This window comes from Typopeltis vanoorti, chromosome 26 (assembly GCF_054136105.1).
Source record: "Typopeltis vanoorti isolate ZY-2024b chromosome 26, IOZ_Tvanoo_1.0, whole genome shotgun sequence".
Classification (NCBI taxonomy): domain Eukaryota; kingdom Metazoa; phylum Arthropoda; class Arachnida; order Uropygi; family Thelyphonidae; genus Typopeltis; species Typopeltis vanoorti.
The window spans coordinates 2,675,077-2,696,332 of record NC_143574.1 but is presented as its reverse complement, the minus strand read 5'-3'; the positions used below and the strand labels follow the sequence as shown (position 1 = coordinate 2,696,332).

Here is a 21,256-nt window from a genome sequence, read left to right as displayed (position 1 = left end):
AAATTTATTTTTATCTGTGTAATGTCTGCAATTTGATAGGAGTGTTTCTTTCAGAAGGTCTATTTCTATTCATACTACCCTTTAAAAGTCTAAGAAATACTCTGTATTTCAAAATTTCAAGCATTTCTGACTAGTAATAAGTAAAGGTATATTATAAACACAAATTTACAAGTCACCTTTAATAATAAAAAAAAAAAAAAAGTCCAGTAGAAAATTCTTCTTATGCGACTGTTCACAAACCCAATATCCTTTCATGTAATCAAACTAAATAAAATCCATTCTTATATAAATAAAGGAGATATTAATCTCATCTGCATTTATATACACAAAAATCTAACGCTACTCTGTAAACCACAATATAATAAACACGGAAATTTATACACCCATATCTTATTTATGGTAACACCAGCAATAAAGAGTGATTAAAATGAATTAAATAAAATATCACAGACACTTCAATAAAAAGAAATGCATTATGCTTCTTATAACTGTAATTTCCTGGTAGTATGGTAATGTTCATTGTAGACAACATATCCTATTTATGAATCTTTACTTTCTATGTGATGCTAAAATATGAGTCTTTACAGAAGACGTTTTTTTTTTTGTTTGTTTGTTTCGTTTTCAAATTCAGTCTGCAGACTAGATGAATAAATGGTTGTCCAATCACTGTCTAAATGAGTCGTAATGTTCTTTACAAATAGTCACGTATAAACTGCATAATTACAAATTAGAAAGCTTGTCCTCAATGACATCATTATAATCAGGAGAAATATCTGCACTGTTTCTTAACCTCCAAATACCAACTGTACAATCACTATATTTAGAAGAAAAAAAAAAAAAACAGATAAACCATAACATGTTAGAAGTTAAAAACATGAATATTAGTTATTTCATAAAAATATATTTTACTATCAATTTTCCAGAAATACTAAAAGTAAAATGATTATATAAAAATGACAATCCTGAATAACTTTCTTTTTCAATAGCCCATAACATTTCAAAAATATCATTATCAATCAGAAGAAAACTGGTCACCAAACAAATAAAAACAGATATCATTTTTGCACATGTTTCTCAAACATTCTGAATGATATAATTCAATTTTGAATATCGGATATGGCCACAAGTAAGACAGCACTGAAACATCATGGCTAGCTGTTAGTGATTTTGCGACAACACCTGTAACATTTTGAATTATTTCAAGAGCATACATTTTTTCCAGAATTATGTTACCTTAAATAAATATAAGTCTACTAATACAAATGCTTTTAAGTGCGCTGGTGACCATCTTGTTCCTCAAGGGTTCGCTTAAGTACCGGAGTAGCAAACCCAATGAACCTGATGCTGGCCCATGTCTTACTTCATTAATATACACAGGACCATCGCCAGATTAGATTGTGCCCTGAGGCAGACAATTAAATATCATCCCTGATGGATTACAAGACAAAAATATAAGAAAATCTCCAATTGCTATTTTCTTTTTATTACAAGAGAAACGTTAATGCAAAACGATTACATAATAATATTAATTAAATGTTTGCTCTAGGGATATCGCAAAATAAAACTGTTGTTCTTCTAAATTTAAATTATAAGCTATGTCTGCCTCTATCGATATAGTTACTAGAACAACCAATCTTTCTTGGGTCATTGCTGTTCGTAAATAATTTTTTTATCAGTTAAAGCTTGGAAAAACTTCTTTCTGCACTTGCTATGCCGAAATCATATTGCATTCCATCAGCCAACAGATTCCACACAATCTTTATATATATATATATATATATATATATATGAGTAAAATAGTGACATCGCTATTATATAATAGTTTATATATATAATATAATAGCATAGCGACACTGCCTACCGCAATATGGCTGAACAAGCGCCCTTATTAAGCCACACCATGAAGCAGGCTGCCTCTATGCTACACCCTGTTGACGGTACTGAATATACATCTATTAGATTATCTGTAGACAAGTCCATACCCTTCTTTCTTTTCTTCTTGTCCCCCCCCCAGTGCTATTCAAGTTTTATTAACTTTTTATTTTATTGTTTATTAACCTTACAGAATGTTATTTATGCCGGCTTGGTTGTAGCTGGGAAAAACAAGAAACGTGTTAACTTTTGGAGACACCAGGAGAGATGATGAAAAATGTGCTATTGGTTACAATGGCCTTCCCATGAATATAAAGATATTTCAACATGAATTTCGTCTGAAAAACAGATTTATAATTGGAACATGGAATGTTAGATCATTATATGAATGTGGTCAATTCACAAGATTCTGCAACAAGAATTAGCATGCTATAAATGGTCCATCATTGGATTATATGAGAGAAGATGGTCAGAATCTGGAGAATTAACAACAGAAGAAGGAAATCTTTCTTTACTCAGGTACTCCAGAAGGAGGGCAAGAAGGAACGGCTATCTTGATCCAAAAAAACATTATGCACTGTGTCTTAAAAATATTAAACACTGTAGACTTCAAACCTGTGAATAGTAGACTTGAAGAAGTAAGACTAAAGGGTAAACCATTAAATCTATCTATCTATTATAGAAGTATGTTAGATATGAAGAAAACCTTACAGAATGTCATGCCGGCTTGGTTGTCACACCAACAATCTTATAATGACCAGGAAGTGGATCGCTTTTATGACCAAAACAATAACTTGATCTGTGAAACACCCAAGAAAGACTTTCTAATAGTACAAGGGAATTGGAATGCAAAAATTGAATTAAGTATAGGAAAGAATTTTCTCCCCTCTGCCAGCCCTTTTGGGTTAGGAGACACAAATGACAGAGGGTATGAAACTGATAGAATTTGCTTTGTAGAATGATCTCACCATAACTAACACACTATTCCAAATAAAACGTCATGAAAATGGCCCTAAATCTCCCAAGATGGAAGAACACAGAATCTAATTGATTATATACTTGCATAAACTCAGCAAGAACTATATTTTTCCCAGGTGCTGACAATGGAAGTGACCATAATTTAGTCATAGCAACATTCATGTTGAAATTTGGATTTAGACCCACGAGAAAAATAAGAAGACAGTAGTTTAACCTTACACAACTTAAATCAAATACCACTAAAGAATTATTTAAAACAAATCTTGCTTCTGCTCTTGATCCTGATACTTCTTAACAGTTTTCAAGGACAGTTATTGAAACAGCAGAAATTATCCTAGGAAGAAACTGCAGTATTAATAAACCTTGGATTACTCAAGAAATATTATAACTCTGTGATCAACGGAAAAGATTACGATCAATTCAGCACACTGGAAATAATAAATTTCGTAAAAAATAAATGGTTATCCAAAGAATGCAAAGCAATTGAAGATAATCTTCAAAAGAATAACCATACAACTGCATACCAGATAATTAAGAAATTAACAAAGCCTTTTGTTCATAACACTGCATAATTGAGGATGAGGATGGAACAAATATTGGATGGATCAAATCATGAAAAAATATTGAAAAGATGGTGTGATTATTCAAGCTTACTTGAATAGTTTAATGGACCGACAAAATTGGAATGGAAACGGAAGGATACAGTATTTTTCATGAGGATAAAAAGGGCAAGAAGGGAGGGTCAGTGCTGCTGATGATAGCAGGGGAATTAAGTCCACATAAGGTAGATACAAAAGGGGGAAATAGTGGCAATGGTTATGAGGCAGTGTAGCATAATGTGGAGGTTGAGAGGAAGACATTTAGTTGGATGTTATCATAGGCCTGGGAATGAGGAGGATGGTGATGAAGAAATGTATAAACAACTTGGATTAGTGAACAAAGGAAGGGTAATTATTTATTATGGGTGATTTTAATTATGGCGGTATAGTTTGGAATGAAGAGATAGCATTTGGGAATAAGGAAAAGGAATTTCTCGAGTTCTTGAGAGATAACTATCTCAGGCAGCATGTAAATGTGAGCTCATCCAGCCTCGCCTTCTCAGCAGTTTAAAAATACTAGAAGCTAAGAATTTGACCTGCTGCACCCTCTTTACATCTTTTCAAAGGGCAAAAAGGTGTATGAATTTTGAAAGCACGCCCAGGCTATTAATGCGAATGTGACAATAAGGCAGAAGCAATGGAGAGGTCATATTTACCTATGACCTCTCCATTGCTTCTGCTTTAGTATCAACCACTTCTTGGTCTGCCTCCCACTGATGAGACCTCAATAAAGGTCGAAACCTGTCTCTGGGTAGTGGTCCTACCCTTAATGCATATCATTATATATGTCTGCAAGGAGATGTGCTTTGCATAGTGGGAGATGCTGAGACAAGGAATGATGACAGCTTAGTCCACCTTTGCTACGAGTTGCACCACCTTGTCTCAGTCCTGAAGATATTTTCAGTTGCAATCTTTGTTTGCTAACACTTGGATAAAGGATTAAACTAAATTTATTACAAACAAAATTTCCTTAGCATGCTCAATGTGATTGAAAACTAGCTTAAGTTCTTTTGCGGTTAGCTTCTTAGTCATAACATTCTCTTCTTGTTCGCACTCCTTATCTTCTTCATATGCATTGTTCTTCTAGTTAAAGGAGATCATTCTCACTTAACAGTTCTGAATGGGAATCAAACAAGTTTCTCACATCTTCATCATCCACTTCATTAAATCCAGGTTCTTTCCTAATTGTACTAATTTCTTCAATAATGTTATCAGCTGGGTTATTAAAACCAATGAAATCATTTGCCCAGTGAGATGCTTCAATTTTACCTAGGAAAGTCTTTGTTGGCATACACTTCCAAAAGAGACCAGTTTCGTCAACATTGAATATTTGACAATCGTCATAATCACCCTCCTGAATTATCCATTGCAATTCTTCAGGAAGCTTGGTCGCAGAATCTTCATCAGCACTAGGCAGATTCTCCAGTTATTCTTACATTATGCAGTCCAGCTTGATTTTTAAAATGGTTCAACCATCTTAAAGTCGCAGTAAAGCTTTCACATTCCTCTTGAAGTTTGGTCTCTTTCATCATCATCAAATTCCTGCCATATACCCTTAAGGGGTGTACAGGATATGATAGTACTACATGAAAAATTTACATCATTACTAACTTCCTATCTACAATTTTTCTCCAAATCAGTCTGTTACTTGTCAAGACTCCAACATTATCAGATCTTATATTTCTATCGTCTAAGGCACTTTGTACCGTATCAATCCACCTATATCTTGGTCTTCCTCTGGGTCGTTTTGCTGCCAACCTGGCAGAGAACACTTATTTTGCTAATCTTTCCTCTCCCGTTCTGCTTAAGTGACCATACCACCTGAGATTAGCTCTGCTAACGCATTCCTGGACTGACAATGTCAAGTTCTTTCCTAATATCCTCGTTTTTAATATGATATTGCCATTGATGCCATCTGTTCACGCCTCTAATCTTTCTCAGGACTCTCATATCTGCGGTCTCTAGTCTTTGGTCAAGTGTTTTACTTCTGACCCAGCTCTCAGATCCATAAGTTAAAATTGGTTTGAACACTGTCTTGTATACAGCTAATTTAGTGATCCGACTAATTTCTCTCTTATTCAATTGACTTCCTACCATACAAGCTTTGTTGATTCTGTTGTCTATTTCCATATTTAATTTACCATCTTCACTAAAAATCGTGCCTAAGTTGCTGAAATGTTTTACTTGTTCCACAGGTTCCCCGTTCACAACACAGTTGTCATTTTCAACAATTCTACCTATTTTCATTGTCTTTGTCTTTTCAATACTGACCTTCACCATATCTATTACAACAGTTGTTCAATTTAGTCAGGGAATCTTGCAAACTTGTAGCGGATTTATTTAGAAGTATAACATCGTCCGCATAAAGCAAAGAGCTGACATTAACATCTCCAATTCTGATATCGTGTTTAATACCACTTTCCTTCATAATGTGATCCATATAGATAATGAATAACAGAGGGGATAATGTACATCCTTGTCTCACACTAGATTTAACATTAAACCACCATCCTGTACTTCCTTCAATTCTAACTGCTGACTTACAACTCAAATAAAGACTAAGTAATGCTTGATATAATGCCATATTGACACCATATAACTGTAGCATATTGAATAGCTTCTCTCTTGGCACCTTGTCATATGCATTTTCCAAATTGACAAAACTCAAATAGAGATCTTTGTTATATTCCCATGCTTTCTCGACTATTTGTGGTAAAGTGAAGATCTGATCCTGACAGCCTCTATTTGGCCTGAATCCAGCTTGTTCTTCACCAAGCTTTTCTTCCACAATTCTTCTCAACCGTTTCTCAAGTATATTTGCATATATCTTACCAGGAACACTCAGTAGGGATATACCTCTGTAATTCTCACATTCAGTTTTATTTCCCTTTTTATATATGGGTATTATGAGAGCTCTACTCCAATCATTGGGAATTCGTCTCTCTGTCCAAGCCTTCTGAACTATGCAGTGCAGCCACTGTAAGACTTTTATACCACCATACTTGAGCATTTCTGGTCGAATATCATCTACTCCTGCTGCCTTTCCACATTTCAAGCCTTTGATGGCTTTTTCTACTTCAAGTATGGATATGTATTCCTGACTGTATGCCTGTTGAGTGTTTTTTTACCACTGTGCTATCACTGCTTGTTTCATTTAGCAATTTTTCGAAGTAAATACTCCATACTTCAAGGACATCTCTTTCTCCTGTTTTCATGTCACCTTTATCATCTCTAATTCCTTTTACAGCACTCTTTCCTTCATTTCTGAGCTTCTTCAACAACCTCCAGAATATCTTACCACCTTCTTGATATTTATTTTCTATGTTCTTGCCAAAGTCCTCCATTAATTGTGTTTAGCTAGTTTTATACAGTGTTTAGCTTTCTTACATTTGTCTCTGTATTCTCTAAGAGCACAAGCTGACTTATTTGCCAGGAACTTTTGATATGCTTTCTTCTTTTCCTTCCTGTGTCCACCATGGATTTCTGATTTTTCTATCCTTGCAGACAACCTCACTACATGCCTCTCTGGCTGAATCAATCAAGGTTTTCTTCAAGGTTTGCCACCTGTTCTCAATCTCCTTCACTTTTTTTTCAATAATCTTTGCTGTGTATTTTAGTCTACAATTCATATCTGAGAGCTGCTCAACTTTTATTTGCTTTAAAACTTTCTTACATGTTATTCTTTTCAATATGAAATTCAATTTTATCCTGCTCAAGACTAAATAGCGATCACTTCCAATTTCAAATCCTCTGTACACTCTGGTGTCCTGCACCAGGGAGAAAACATCACTATAAACAATAACATAGTCAATGAGACTTTTCTTATTCCTTGCCTCTCCATGTGAATTTGTGCACATTTTTATGTTTGAACATGGTGTTAGTAATAACCAATCCACGTCCTGAGCAGAAATCCAACAGGTCTCTTTCAACGATGTAAAAATATTGAGAGCTTTTGCCTCAAATTCCTTGTACTGAGAGGTATTCTTTTTTGGTTACAATCCTCAATCCAGAGTGATAGAAGACTTTCCATCTTGATTATTAAATGGCTTCTATTTTGGGTGATCTGCATGCATGCTTAAAGAAGCAGTAGCAACTTTTCCTTGTTCTTTGTATTCTTTGCTGTTATTTAATATAGTCCAAACTGTAGATTTGCTGTAATCCAGGTCTCGACAATCATTGTATTACTAGCATTACCTTTCCTGTCTCTTAATGACTTCCAGCTTTTCCTCTAACATAATTACTTTTCTTCTCTTTTTATTACTGTCACTTTCTTTATCAGTCTTTCTATTTTCCATATCAGGGGTTGAATATAATAAAGTCTTAGAGGTATCTAAATTAAAGCAAAATGAAGGCAAAGTGATTGAGCAAGAGAACAGAGTTTGCACGTGCACTTGCAATGATAGCTTTGAGTCAATTGCCAAGTGCTACCGCTTGCTGCAGATTGGAGACAAAAAATTTCGCATAACGTAAAATTTCACGTAACGTAAAAAAAACACCTTAATTGATTAATCACTCACTTAAAGTGGGAAATAGTATCATTTCACTCAATCACGCATATTGAATTCACGTTAAGCAATATTTTCCTGTATTATACTTGATGAGAAATTAACATCCTTGTTGTAATCCTTTACCAAGCATAAGCAAACAAAATGTGTATATGACATATCTTTATGAATAGTTTACTTGTATGTAGAGACTGTTTACTTCACATCAATTTCCTCATAGTATTCCATAAAGCAAAAACATTATGGAAAAGCCACTACTAGCCAGACTGATTTGACCTTTATCGAGGATTTCATTGGTTCAATACCCACAGGGTTCAAAATACTCATGAGTGACTTAAAATAGTTAATCTCATACAGTTCAAAAAAACACCTAATCCTTTTGCTTCACCTGAAATACTGCCAAACTTCAGCCCAAGCCTAAACTCCATGAAGCTGTGGCAAAAAAAAAAAAAAAAAAAAAAAAAAATCACCATGTTCCCAACTATCAGCTCTATGTGACTGCAGGCCTACTGTTCAGCATAGTACCATGAGGAACTCCTTAGGGCAGCTTCCAGATGAAGCATATTAAAATGTTTTCAGTGAAAGCCAGATTCAGGAAGGTACCAAGGTTAACTATTAACTATTCTGGCATAATGGATTGGCTGGACCTGCACTTCGAGTATCCATTATGGGCTATTGGTTGTAGATTAAAAAAAAAAAAATACTCTGTCCTGAGATATTTGTTGTAATCCACAAAGGACTTCAGATTTTATTGAGACTTTAGCTCATCCATTTTAGGCTTCTGGCAGAGAGTTTAAAAAACTTACCTGTTCAGTATGTATTTGGAACATTCTGTTTTTTCAGGGTCATGCTCGTTGTAGTATAGTGCTTGGTGGATTAATGGGTTAGGATGGATGGTGGCATTTGCAAAGAATTTTGCAGCAAATTTTGAAAAGAATTTTTCAGAAAAATTTCCAAAATTTTCCCTTAGGAAAGATTCGATCTCAGGGATAGATGACCTCAGTAAAGCTGTACATTTCTTACGAACCATGGTACATTGAATATAAACACTTGTTTTAGATTAATTGTAATTTGTTAACATTTGAATCTGTCATGTGCAACTCCAGGTGGTTAAGACATACATTAGGACTGGCTTCATCGGCATTCTTGTATAGGAGTAGTTCAAGTTCATTGTTTAGCCAGGTCTGTCAGTTGAGTAATGGGTATGTCCTATTTGCTTTTTAGCAAACATGATCGACATGAGTCATGAAGCAAAGCCCTTCATTCAGTTTTCCCCCTAAGTATTTAGGGATTGGTTGCAATATGACACATGACCATTCACCCTCTGGGAATACTCTAATTCTTGTGAATAGCACTGCAATACTTGTCTGCATTGATTAATTCACCATTCTTTTAAATTTGTGTTCTAGTTCAGACTGCTTTTGCAGTTTTTCAGTTGCAAATCGAGGTTTCACAGAACATACCTTATTGCAGTATCATCTGGGTATGGTCATTGCATGAAAAATGAAACGACCATTATTAAAATTTGTCGGTTATGACAAGCCTTCATTTGCTGGGTAGATAAAATGAATAGCCAAATCGTGCCTTCCAGTTGAGTCCTTGGAGGTGTCATAAAAAAAAGGAAACATTATCTCTTAAAAAAGCAGTTTTATCTAAGAACTAGAAATGTTCTTACACTGTGAACTTGGGATTTACAAATGAGAGCACATATTCTCTAAAAATATGCAAATATCTGTTGATTCTATTACCTCTAGCAGTTTCCATTCAACAAAACCTATTAAAAAGAGGAATATCAACTTTTTTTTTCCCCAACAGAAATTTCTTATATATCCAATTCCTTGTCATATACTTTCAGGAGAAAATTAAACATTTTTTTCTATTTACATAACTGTTTTGTAAACTGTAGTCTCTATTGCAAATCTCCCATATAAAAGATTGTTATTATTTGCGATGACTAAATTATGTCCATTATTAGAGTTCGTCAGCTATAAAAACTCTTCATTTTCTGGGTAGATAAAATGAATGGATGAATGGTCCAATTTATTTAGCTAATTTTGTATATTGCATACACTAATAACTTTAAGCAGATAAAGATGGTGTTGTCTTAACTTATCTTTAACCAAATATTTAATTCATGAGCATTTAACTAACAAATCAAATAGGTATATGATAGCAATATGTTAAAAACCACATGCAGTGTATTTAATAGTATATAACCCTACACAAATCAATATGAACTCTACAACATTTTAGAATAATGAAGCAAATACTATTTTACTCACTTGGAAGCAGTAAAGATGCAAGAAGCATTATTTGTTGCAACTGCATTAATAGGTGCACCATGTGCCCTAATCTCAGCTAGAAGTTGACAGCTATCAGTAGCCCACATCTTAAGAAATCCACCCCTGCAACCACTCAGTATGATGCTGCCAGTAGGAAGGAAGCTGAGTGCACAAACCCAATCTTTATGAGCTTGGCTTAGTGACTGAGAGAGAGAAAAAACAAAAGAAATAAATAACACGCACACAACAATTCAGCCTCAAGTTTCTTAATCACTTATTTCTATGATTATCTACCATTTATTTTTCTGATTTTGTCTTTGTCTAAATTAGATATATTGTCTAAATTATATGTGAAATTTCTTATTTTCCTAATTATTGGTTGGTGATATAAGTCAATCACCAACATCACCCAAATTCCTCATATCTACCCTATATATATAAAATGATAAGCCTTTTTATGTAACGTTTTTGTGTCACGTTTTTTGTCAAGTTATTTGAAACGTTTTGAAACTCAGGGGCTATCTGGGTGTCGAGTCTTCAAAATTCGAGTCATCAGAATTCAAGGAGAACTGGCCTACCAGTCCGCAACATGGGGGGGGTTGTGCGCTTCTTAATCGTTCTCATGATTAAGAAGCTCATTATTATGAGCTTCCTGTCAATAATTCCCATCTTCCGCTAGAGGGAAGGTCACAGTTGGGCGTGTTATGAGGTAACAGTGAAACACAGATTCGTTTTTATTATAATTTATATAGAGTTTTACTATAAATTTATGGGGAATCTAAGCTAGATAGAATGTATATTTGTGGGTAGTTTGCATTTGAGGAATTTGTATTTAAATATATTTTAGTATAGATTGTTAGTATATTTTGTGCAGTCTGAATAATGGCAGTAGCCACAGTTCAGTTTATCAATGGCTTTTCTAGAGTCCTCTGCCATTTAAAGACTACATTCAACACAACATATGTTGCGTTGACCATGTTGTAGTGTTTGTGACATGTATGTATTCTGGCAGTTAGGAACAAGGGAGTACATGTCTGTGTCAGACGTAGAAATTGGGAAGAACTTTGTAATTTAGAAATTAGCATAATGGACCTCGGCAGCATTATGTCAGAAATGGATGAATATGGATAAAGAGACAAGTAGTGTGATCGAGGGTGAGGAAAATGAGCTTGCAGAGAGAGAGAGATAAGCTGAAAGAAGAAGAAGTGGAATGCATCAGGAAAGAGTTGAGAAGCATAAAATAAGATATTAAGAGATTGGAAACAAATGAAGGACAAGTGAATTAGAGTATGAGTAAGAAAGGGTTATGGGAATGATAGAAATAGAGAGAATAGGAGAACCAGTGAAAGAGAGAGAATAAGAGAAAGGCGAGACAGTGCAGGAACCAGGAATGGAGAGATTACAGGATGGCAGGCGAGCAAGGAAGAAACAGAGTGGTAAGAGGTATGTGTGATGTATATTGACTCTGTGATACATGGTGTGCAAGATGGGATGGCAGGTAGTGTGTATGCCTGGAGGACCAATAGATAGTGCGACTATGGCAATGAGGTGAAAGAGTGGCTGAGATGATTGTGATGGCAGGCACCAATGACTTGAGAGGCAGTGTGAATCGGGTTGCAAGAGATGTTAGGTTCATGCCTGAGATTGTACAGAATAAGGAGAGAGAGAGAGAGAGAGAGAAGATAGTGTGTTGCTCAGGTATGATAATTCAGAATTATAGAGTGCATCAATAATGAATAGTACGATAGCTAGAATGTGTCGAAAGAGAAGCTTGGATTATGTGGGTGCATGAAAAGCATTTGAGGACAGAAAGGAACTGTATGGGAGATATGGCTTGCATTTGAATGAGGAAAGTTAGGCATCTGGAGAGAACGTTATTGTTCTCTGAACAAGTCAGAGTGTCAATGCAGGAAAACTAGAATTATCAGGGTGCATGGTAACAGGAGTGGCCTCTTGTGAAAATAGTTGCTTGGGAGAATACATCATGTAATGCTAAATCTGGTAGAGTTTGGAGCGGATAATGATAAGTATAGAAACAGCAACAGTGCCTCGATTCTTTATACTAATACCAGGAGTATATGGGGGGAGGGAGTTGAATTGGTGGCACTAATAGCATCAGCCTGTCCAAAGATTACTAAATAACTTAAGGAATTCACAACTTATACTAGAATATAAATTAAATAAAACTTTAATATATATATTTCCAATATTTCGGCAACATCACGCTGCCATCTTCATGGGAACTTAAGATAAAGACACATGCACGCAGGCACTACAAACAGCAAATGAGGAAGAAGCAAGGAAGCTGTTTTTTCGCATCCTTAACACTTTCTCAGCTAATGACTACCCCACCCCCCCGAAAATCCAAAAAATAACAAAACCAGTAACCCCCCCCCCCTTTCCACCCTTCACAACAAAAATTACTCTAAATCCATCATCATTCCCTACATCTGGGCACCTCAGAAAAAATTACCAAAATCCTAAAAAAACACGACTCTTGTTACAGACCATATAGAAAATTGGCATTCCTTATCTGCTCCACTACAGACTAACCACTTACCTAATAACTAATATTTAAGGAATTGACAGCGTATACTGGAAATATAGATTAAATAAACTTTAATATACACTTTCCGATATTTCGGCGAACGTTACGTTGCCATCTTCTTGGGAACTTACTAAAAAGACACGTGCACACAAGTACTAATACTAATACAACAAATGAGACTGAGGCTAGGACGCTAGCGTTTTCCTAAAGTCCTGATGGTGCCCCCTGGTGGGCTATATTGGTAGTTCTTGGCCTTTGGGCTGAAGTTCTTTTGATAAAAGTTTCCCAAATTTGGGGCAGTTTCATGCATCCAAATTTGTTGAGGTTTGGCATGTTCCTAAGGGCCGAGGCTGATTCCATGAATAGTCTTTCATACTTGAACTTGCTGCGGTGTATTACTGTGGCTTTCTTCCATCTTATTCTGTGGCGAGTATCCAGAGCGTGGTCTGCAAGCCCAGAGTGGCTGTACTGGTGATATCGGATGTAATCCTTGTGTTCTGAGATTCTGATATTTGCTGTCCTGCCTGTTTGGCCAAAGTAGGACAGTTTACAGCTGCAAGGGACCTGGTATACACCAGGTAGGTCTAGGGGAAGTGGTTGGTCTTTGGTGGAGCGGATAAGGGATGCCAGTTTTCTATGTGGTCTGTAACAAGTGGTCAAGTCATGTTTTTTTAAGATTTTATCGATTTTTTCTGAGGTGCCTCTGATGTAGGGAATAGTGATGGATTTAGAGTAATCTTTTTTGTGAAGGGAAGGGGGTGGTGGGTTGTGGATAACTGGGTTAAGTATTTTTTGGATTTTTTGGAGGGGGTAGCCGTTGGCTGAGAAAGTGTCACGGATGTGATTTAGTTCAGTGGTTAGGGCTTGATTATTAGAACAGATTATTTTTGCCCTGTTGAATAATGTTTTAATAACTCCATATTGTTGTGAGGGGGGGGGGGGGGATTGTTGGTGAATGTATCTGCCTGTATGGGTGGGTTTTCTATAAACTGAGAAAACCAAGGTTCCATCAGGTTGGCGGGTGACTAGTGTGTCTAGGAAGGGGAGGTTATTGTTTTCCTCTTTTTCCAGGGTGAATTTGATTCTAGGGTGTTGGTTGTTCAAGTGTGTTAGGAAGGAGAGGAGTGAGTTGTATTAGTACTTGTGTGCACGTGTCTTTTTAGTAAGTTCCCAAGAAGATGGCAACGTAACGTTCGCCGAAATATCAGAAAGTGTATATTAAAGTTTATTTAATCTATATTTCCAGTATACGCTGTCAATTCCTTAAATATTAGTTATTATGTCTAACCAGCGTATAAGCCTCTCAACAAGAATAACCACTTACCCTAGACCTATCTGGTGTATACCAGGTCCCTTGCAGCTCTAAGCTGTCCTACTTTGGCCAAACAGGCAGGAGAGCGAATATCAGAATTTCAGAACACAAGGACTACATCCAGTTTCACCAGTACAGCTACTCTGGGTTAGCAGACCATGCTCTAGAAACATGCCACAGAATATGGTGGAAGAAAGTCACAATAATACACCGCCGCAAGTTCAAATTTGAAAGACTATTCATGGAATCAGCTTCAGCCCTAAGAAACATGCCAAACCTCAATAAATTTGGATGCATGAGACTGCCCAAAATTTGGGAGACATACATCAGGAGAATTTCAGCCAAATGGCCAAAAATACCTAATATAGTCCGCTAGGGGGGGCACCATCAGGACTAGGAAAAACAGTGGCTTCTTCCTCATTTGCTGTTTGTAGTGCCTGCGTGTACATGTCTTTATCTTAAGTTCCCATGAAGATGGCAGCGTGACGTTGCCGAAATATAGGAAGTACACATTAAAGTTTTATTTAATTTATATTCTAGTATACGTTGTGAATTCCTTAAGTTATTTAGTAATCATGTATAACCAACGTATAAGTCTTTCTACAAGAATGTCCAAAGATTATTGAGATCACTGAGACAAAGTTGACGAAAGATGATATACTGACAGGAATAGAAGTAGCAGGGTAGAGCATTTTTGGCAAGATAGGAAGGGCAAATGTGTGATGAGCTGTGTCCTCTCAGAGTGAAGGATTTGAATAGTAATGGCACTAATGGTTTTGAGAGCATATGGCGTGAGGTGGACAGGAAAGGATATTTAGTGCAGTGTTGCTATAAGCTAGGGAGCATAGAGGGTGAAGAACAGGAGATGCTTAGGTAGTTGAGCTTGGCAAGTGCAAAAAAGAAATATTGTTATGAGAGATTTTAAATGGGAAGAGAAAACTGCATGTAGTAGTAAGGGAATGAAGTTTCTGGAATTCTCAGAACAAGCCCTCTACTACTATGTAGTAGAGGGCACATGAGGTTCAAGAGTTCTGGATTTGGTCATAGCATCAGAAGATCTGATTAAAATCTATCCCTGGTTGGAGAGCATGACCATGTGGTTTTGACTTGGAAGATGAACAAACCTGCAGGAGTATCAAAGAAAAAGGAATGTATGTGGAATTATAAAGCAGGTTGTTGGAAATTTTTCCACTTGGTTATACTATAAATTAAAGATGCTAAGAAATTATATTCTTGGTTTAACTTGGAGAAAGGTGTTTGTTTGCTTCCACCTAAAGATTTCACATCACTTGCCTCTATATATGAGTTGCCCTATCCTGAAAATATTTCAGGTGCAAACTTTATTTGCTTACACAAGATGTTGGAAGTTTGGCCCTTCCCTTAATGCATAGCATTATACATGTCCGCAAGGAGATGTGCTTTGCATTATGGGAAATACTAAGACAAGGAATGACAAGAGCTTGGTCCACCTTTACCACGAGTTGCCTCAGTCCTGAAGATACTTCAGGCACAAACTTTGTTTGCTTACACTTGGATAAAGGATTAAACTAAATTTATTATAGTCTAACCAAGTGGAGAAAACTTCCAACATCTTTCTCTAAATCCAGAGTAATTCAATAATAAGGGGAGACACCTTTTGGCAACTCGTATAGGTAAATATGACTTCTCCATTGCTTCTGCCTTAGTATCACTAGGTAGAGGAGGATAATGGATGGCAATGCTGTAGCCAATGAAGTTCTAACTGAGGCTCGGCTATTGCTGCCATATAGAGCTTCATAGCTCAATAACACCTTATCCTTACACTGTCCTCTACAGATAACGGGGAAGATGAAAAGCATTCTTGCTTCGCCCCTTTAAGCCAGTCCTTATAAGGACTGAGTATCACTACCTCTGGGTCTGGCTCCCACTGATGAGACCTCAATAAAGGGTTAAAACCAGTCTGTGTAGTGACCCTTCCCTTAATGCATAGCATTATACATGTCTGCAAGATGTGCTTTGCATTATGGGAGATACTAAGACAAGGAGGGATGAGAGCTTGGTCCACCTTTACCACGAGTTGCCTCAGTCTTGAAGATACTTCAGGAGCAAACTTTGTTTGCTTACACTTGGATAAAGGATTAAACTAAACCTTATTGTCACTCATTACAGTAAGCCTGTAAACCTTACACAGATGGTGAATTTCTGCAGCACTACTGTTTTCTGTCAACAACAAGTGTTATCACACTATGAACCTTGCAACTGGCGAGTTTTTTTTTATTTTTTTTATTATCATCAAAGCACTCATTATAAATTATTCGTATAAGACAACAAATGATAATGCAATGAAAGTAAAATGGTAACATCTAGCTAAATGAGTCACTTTATGCTACTATACATGCATGACCCCTTATTCCATATCTTATTTGGCGGTAAATTCTGAAAGATCTTACTTCCTGGACATGCCTTGTATTTACCCTCTTTTCACTCCATTGGGACTTGCCCTATTGCAAAGCTTATTACATAGCTATGCCAAGGCTATAGTTCAATTCTAGAACAATCCCTTAAGACATGTCATGGTATGCCATCAAGTACTATTGCATTGCTTTCTTGACCAAGTGTGCTTAATTCCTTGGATACCTCTTGCTCATTCAGTAACAGTTCATCCTCTTCAATTTCCTTTACTCTCAAGCTTCTCATGATGCACACTTATGAAGATGAAATACTCTAATGAACTGAAATGCTCATTAAATACCTCAACTATATCATCTGCAATAGCTAAGAGTACCGCTTTCATACATAATATCTTACCATATTTTCTCTCTCTTTCAATTGCCACATATCAAAATAACTTGCTAGGATTTTTCCTATCCTAATTGGCTAATTTCATTCATATTGCACTTCTGCTGGCTTTACCAACTGCATCACCTTCCTGAGCCCTCTCTTGCATTCTTCAATCCATGCCATTCCCATTATTCATTTTGTGTTGCTTCCACAATGCCTTCTTCCAGATTGTATGTGCATAATCAGAATGCAGGATTTAATATTATTTATTATTATTTGACACCTCCAGAGAGTCCAAGACTCATCAAGGGAGGGCACCTACTCTACAACTCTCCATCTCCTCCACCCATCATCTACTACCACCACCACCACTAGTGTTTTCAGACAATCACAAACATCCATGCCCACAGCGGGATTCGAACCCGCAGCCTTTTGGCTGGAGATCGGATACGCAAACCACGCGTCCAACCAGCCCGGTTGGCCTACGAAGAGTACAATGAAGAGTATCATTTCAGCATCCACACAAATTTTAAAGTATATGCACAAGCATTAATTTAAAAAAAAAATCTAAACTACTTGAACAGCCAGATGAAATTGCAGTTGCAATGGGCTGTGACATGAACATTATGCCTCAAACATATGATTTAATGTCATATGTTAGATTTATGATTTTTTTGATTTAATATCATGAATGATTTATTTCATGATTTGAAATAATGAAATAAATTATTCATGATAATGAGATGAGTATCAATTTCAGCATCCACATTTGGTCAGCTAAATGCAAGTCAATGCATTCACGCACATTATCAGATCTTTTCCAATCTGCCCAATGTCTTCAGAAACAGTTTTAATTTGCAATTCAAAACTAGTGAAATCATCCCCACAATGTGGTAAAGCATATTGCCATACAGCTCTGATAAGCAGCTGGTTGAAGCCATGATTCAACACTATTTTCGGCAGTATTTCTGATATTAAAATGCTTCCAAAAATCTGTCCAAGTTACGGTCCCATTTCCCCATTGTTGCTCTTATGGCTTGAGAAAAAGTTCATCTTAAATAATAGATTTTAAATGTAGCAATGACAAACTGATCCATTGGCTGCAATAATGATGTGTTGGGTAGCAAAATAGGGATTTTAACATATTGATGCAAGTCAGAAATAGCAGTGGTGCACTGCTATTGCATAGACCTGGTGCACTGCCTATTAACAACATAATTTTAAAATCTACATCATTATCTTTGCAGTAACGTTTGACTGCAGGACATAAATAAGTTGTAAACTATTGTTCAAATGTTTGTCATGTCACTCATGCTTTATTATTTAATCTCCATATTACAGCTGGTATGGATGGCCGAGTGGTTAGCGTATCCACTCCCCAAACAACAGGTTGTGAGTTCGTATCCCACTGCAGGCATGGGTGATTACGATTGTCTTACCTTGTGTACTGCTATAACCCTTGATATGGCACAGTATGACCTTTGCTGTCTTTGCACCATTAAAACCATAAATCATCATCATTCATATTACAGGAAGAGCACTTTTAATTCAGTCATTGAGAACCAGTGGATTTTCAGCTCGGTAAACAAAGTTTTTTAATTTAAAGTTACCAGATGCATTTCCACCTAATAAAAGTATCAAGCTGTCTTTTGAAATTTTATATTCTGGTTGTGATTTTTCCTTTTTCTGCTAAATAAGTGCACGAAGGCATGTCTTCAAAAACAGTCAACATTAACATCCTCATAACTGCCTTTTTCAATCATAACTCATTGCAGCAGTAGTTATAAAACCAATTATGAACTGCCGATAAGTTGCTCATTCATCTCCATTTTCTTTTACCACTTTAGAGAGACTTGTTGCTTTAGCTTGAGTTATCATCTGACTGAATGGAATTAATTTCTAATTGCAGTCTTCAATCCATATCATTAAAAGACATTTCATATTTGCTGGCCTGGTTCGCCGAGTGGTTAGCATATTCACTTTCCAGCCAATTCGAATCCTGCCGTGGGCATGGATGTTTGTGATTATCTGTGAAAATAATAGTGGTGGACAGTAGATGGCATTGGTGTAGCTGATGTGATTCACTGTAGTTGGTGAACTGGGTGGAGACAGAGTTGTAGAGTAGTTAACCCCTCTCAATGAGTCTCGAACTCCCTGGAGGTGTCAAATAATAATATTATCCATTTCAGAACTTTAACGATTATTTTTGTCATATAAGATGATGTGGCTTCAAATTCCATATTTTTTTTTATTTGATCTTGCTTCTTAATTAGTGTTCGCACGATGACTTGCTTGTTATGACATTCCTTCTTTACGATGCTTTATAATTTCAAATTTTTGTTCTAATGTTAATCATTTGTGTTTGCTAGGTTCAAAAGATTCATTGTACTTCCTCTTTGCATTCATAATTGTGTATGAAAGGATGTTCATATGTAATAAAAAAGATATATATATATATAAAAACTTTGTAGGGCAACCACAACTTTCCGGCACCAAAGTTGAAATCACACTAAACTTTGCATCATTAATAGCTGTTACTACGGTATGCTAGATTATTATGGTACTGTTTCAATAGTCAGAATGTTGGTAATGTATCACACTACTCTAATACTGTTAAAAAAAATTTTAAACTAATAAAATTTATAAACTGTGCTATGCAAGGCATTGCTGTGTGTGTGTGTTTAAGAAAATTCAATCACTGTTATGTCCCTTCATACAGGAATTGCTGTAGGCAAGATATTTTATCTGTTACAATTAGAAATTAAAAAAAAAAAAAAACCTCAAATAGAACAATCTTTCAAAATTACAAGAATCAAAAATATAAAAATTCTTTAATGTTTAAGGAATACCAAACAAAAGTCATCATTCATCCTTTCTCTAATTAGAAATACCTGAAGAATGTTTTTCAAAATTAGGAGGTTAGCAGGCAGTGAAATTGTTATAATTAAGTTCAAATATTAAGCATAATATTTTACATAAAAACAAATATGCTATACTAACCTGAACTAGACTTTCATTAGCGAGATTCCATTTCTTGATGCACATATCCCTTGATCCTGAGAAAAGGAAGTCTCCATTGATAGCTAATGATTGAATACCATCATAGTGAGGAGGTTCCAAGTTCACTTTTGGAGTGTGGATCCCTCCCACTCCTTCCATTACCTCAAATACCTGCATATAAAGCAAAAACATTAGCCACATTTTCTCACAGGTTGAAAAATTAGGTTAGAGGAAATCCTAGGTTATTTATAATTCATAAATCTCCCCCAGGAAAGTAGCAACCTATCTATTTAGTATCATAGAGAGATTGAGGTTAAATTATCTGGTCCACTGCTGTAGAGAAATAAAAAATTTTTTCAAGCTACTTTAGCATTCCAATATTAAGGTGATGGACTTATACTGGGGAACAAAAACTGTCACCACTAATTACAAGCTGAACAAAAAAACATTTTCCTATATATAGGAACAGTGTCGTAAATGTAACCAGGTTCATCAAGGATCAGATAAATCCTGATAATATAATCCCTCTTTTGTCCCTTTTTATTATCATAATATTAATACTACTGTTTTAAAATTCATAAACCTACTCTTGCTAAATTCTAAAAAGCACATAACGTTTTTAACTGATGTGATAAAAAAATTCTCACTGATTTTAGTCTAGATTATGGTTAGACTACATGGTATATAATGATGATGCTGCAATTCATAGCCAATTTATAAAGTGTTTTTCTCACTTTCTTGCTCCCACAATGTCTAGTGATGATAGATATATTGTCTTTGCTTGCACAGCTGTTGATTCCTTAATCTTTTCCTATCTTCACAAATTGCAACTACCTACATATGGGGTATAATCAACATGCTTAAGTGATTTGAGCATTCAGTCAGCCACTTGTAAAACAGTTGATTATACACAAATGCATGTGCACATGTAATAATCCCACAGAAGGTTCAAAAACTGATGGTACATTAGTATTGCAGGCGAATAAGGACTAAATAATGTGGCAATTCTATTATAGAGACCAAAAATTTCAAGCTATTTCAGACTTCCAAAAACTTTCTCTTGCACTCAGCAACGAAACTCACATTATCATTATTACGGGCGACTCCAGGGAGTCCTCAGACTCATCGAGGGAGGTCCTTAACATCATGTCCACACAACTATTCGACATTCTCACAGTATTTATTATACCTTGCCTTGAACTCACTCACTGTCATAGCACCCACAACAGACACTGGCAACTTATTCCACTCATTTACCACTCTAAAATTAAGAACCCAGCTCTAATACCCTTGCTAACCACACTCTTGCCCAGCTTCCATAGATGTCCCCTAGTTCTCCCACCACCAGTCCCGATCTCAAAAATATCCTCTGAATTAATTCTACAGAAACCCTTCAGCAA

General features: G+C 36.1%; 1 protein-coding gene across 1 annotated transcript in view; it reads right to left on the bottom strand.

Annotated features, from left to right (window-relative positions):
* Positions 1 to 635: 635 nt before the first annotated feature.
* Positions 636 to 21,256, bottom strand: part of LOC150092268 (kinesin-like protein KIF21A) — a 524,778-nt gene continuing 504,157 nt past the window's right edge. Inside the window, exons 34-36 of the mRNA XM_090415090.1 lie at positions 19,857 to 20,027; positions 10,237 to 10,439; positions 636 to 814 (exon numbers count right to left, since the gene is read on the bottom strand). Coding sequence (XP_090271216.1) covers positions 721 to 814; positions 10,237 to 10,439; positions 19,857 to 20,027 — 468 coding nt within the window. The 3' untranslated portion in view covers positions 636 to 720. The remainder of the gene's footprint in view (positions 815 to 10,236; positions 10,440 to 19,856; positions 20,028 to 21,256) is intronic.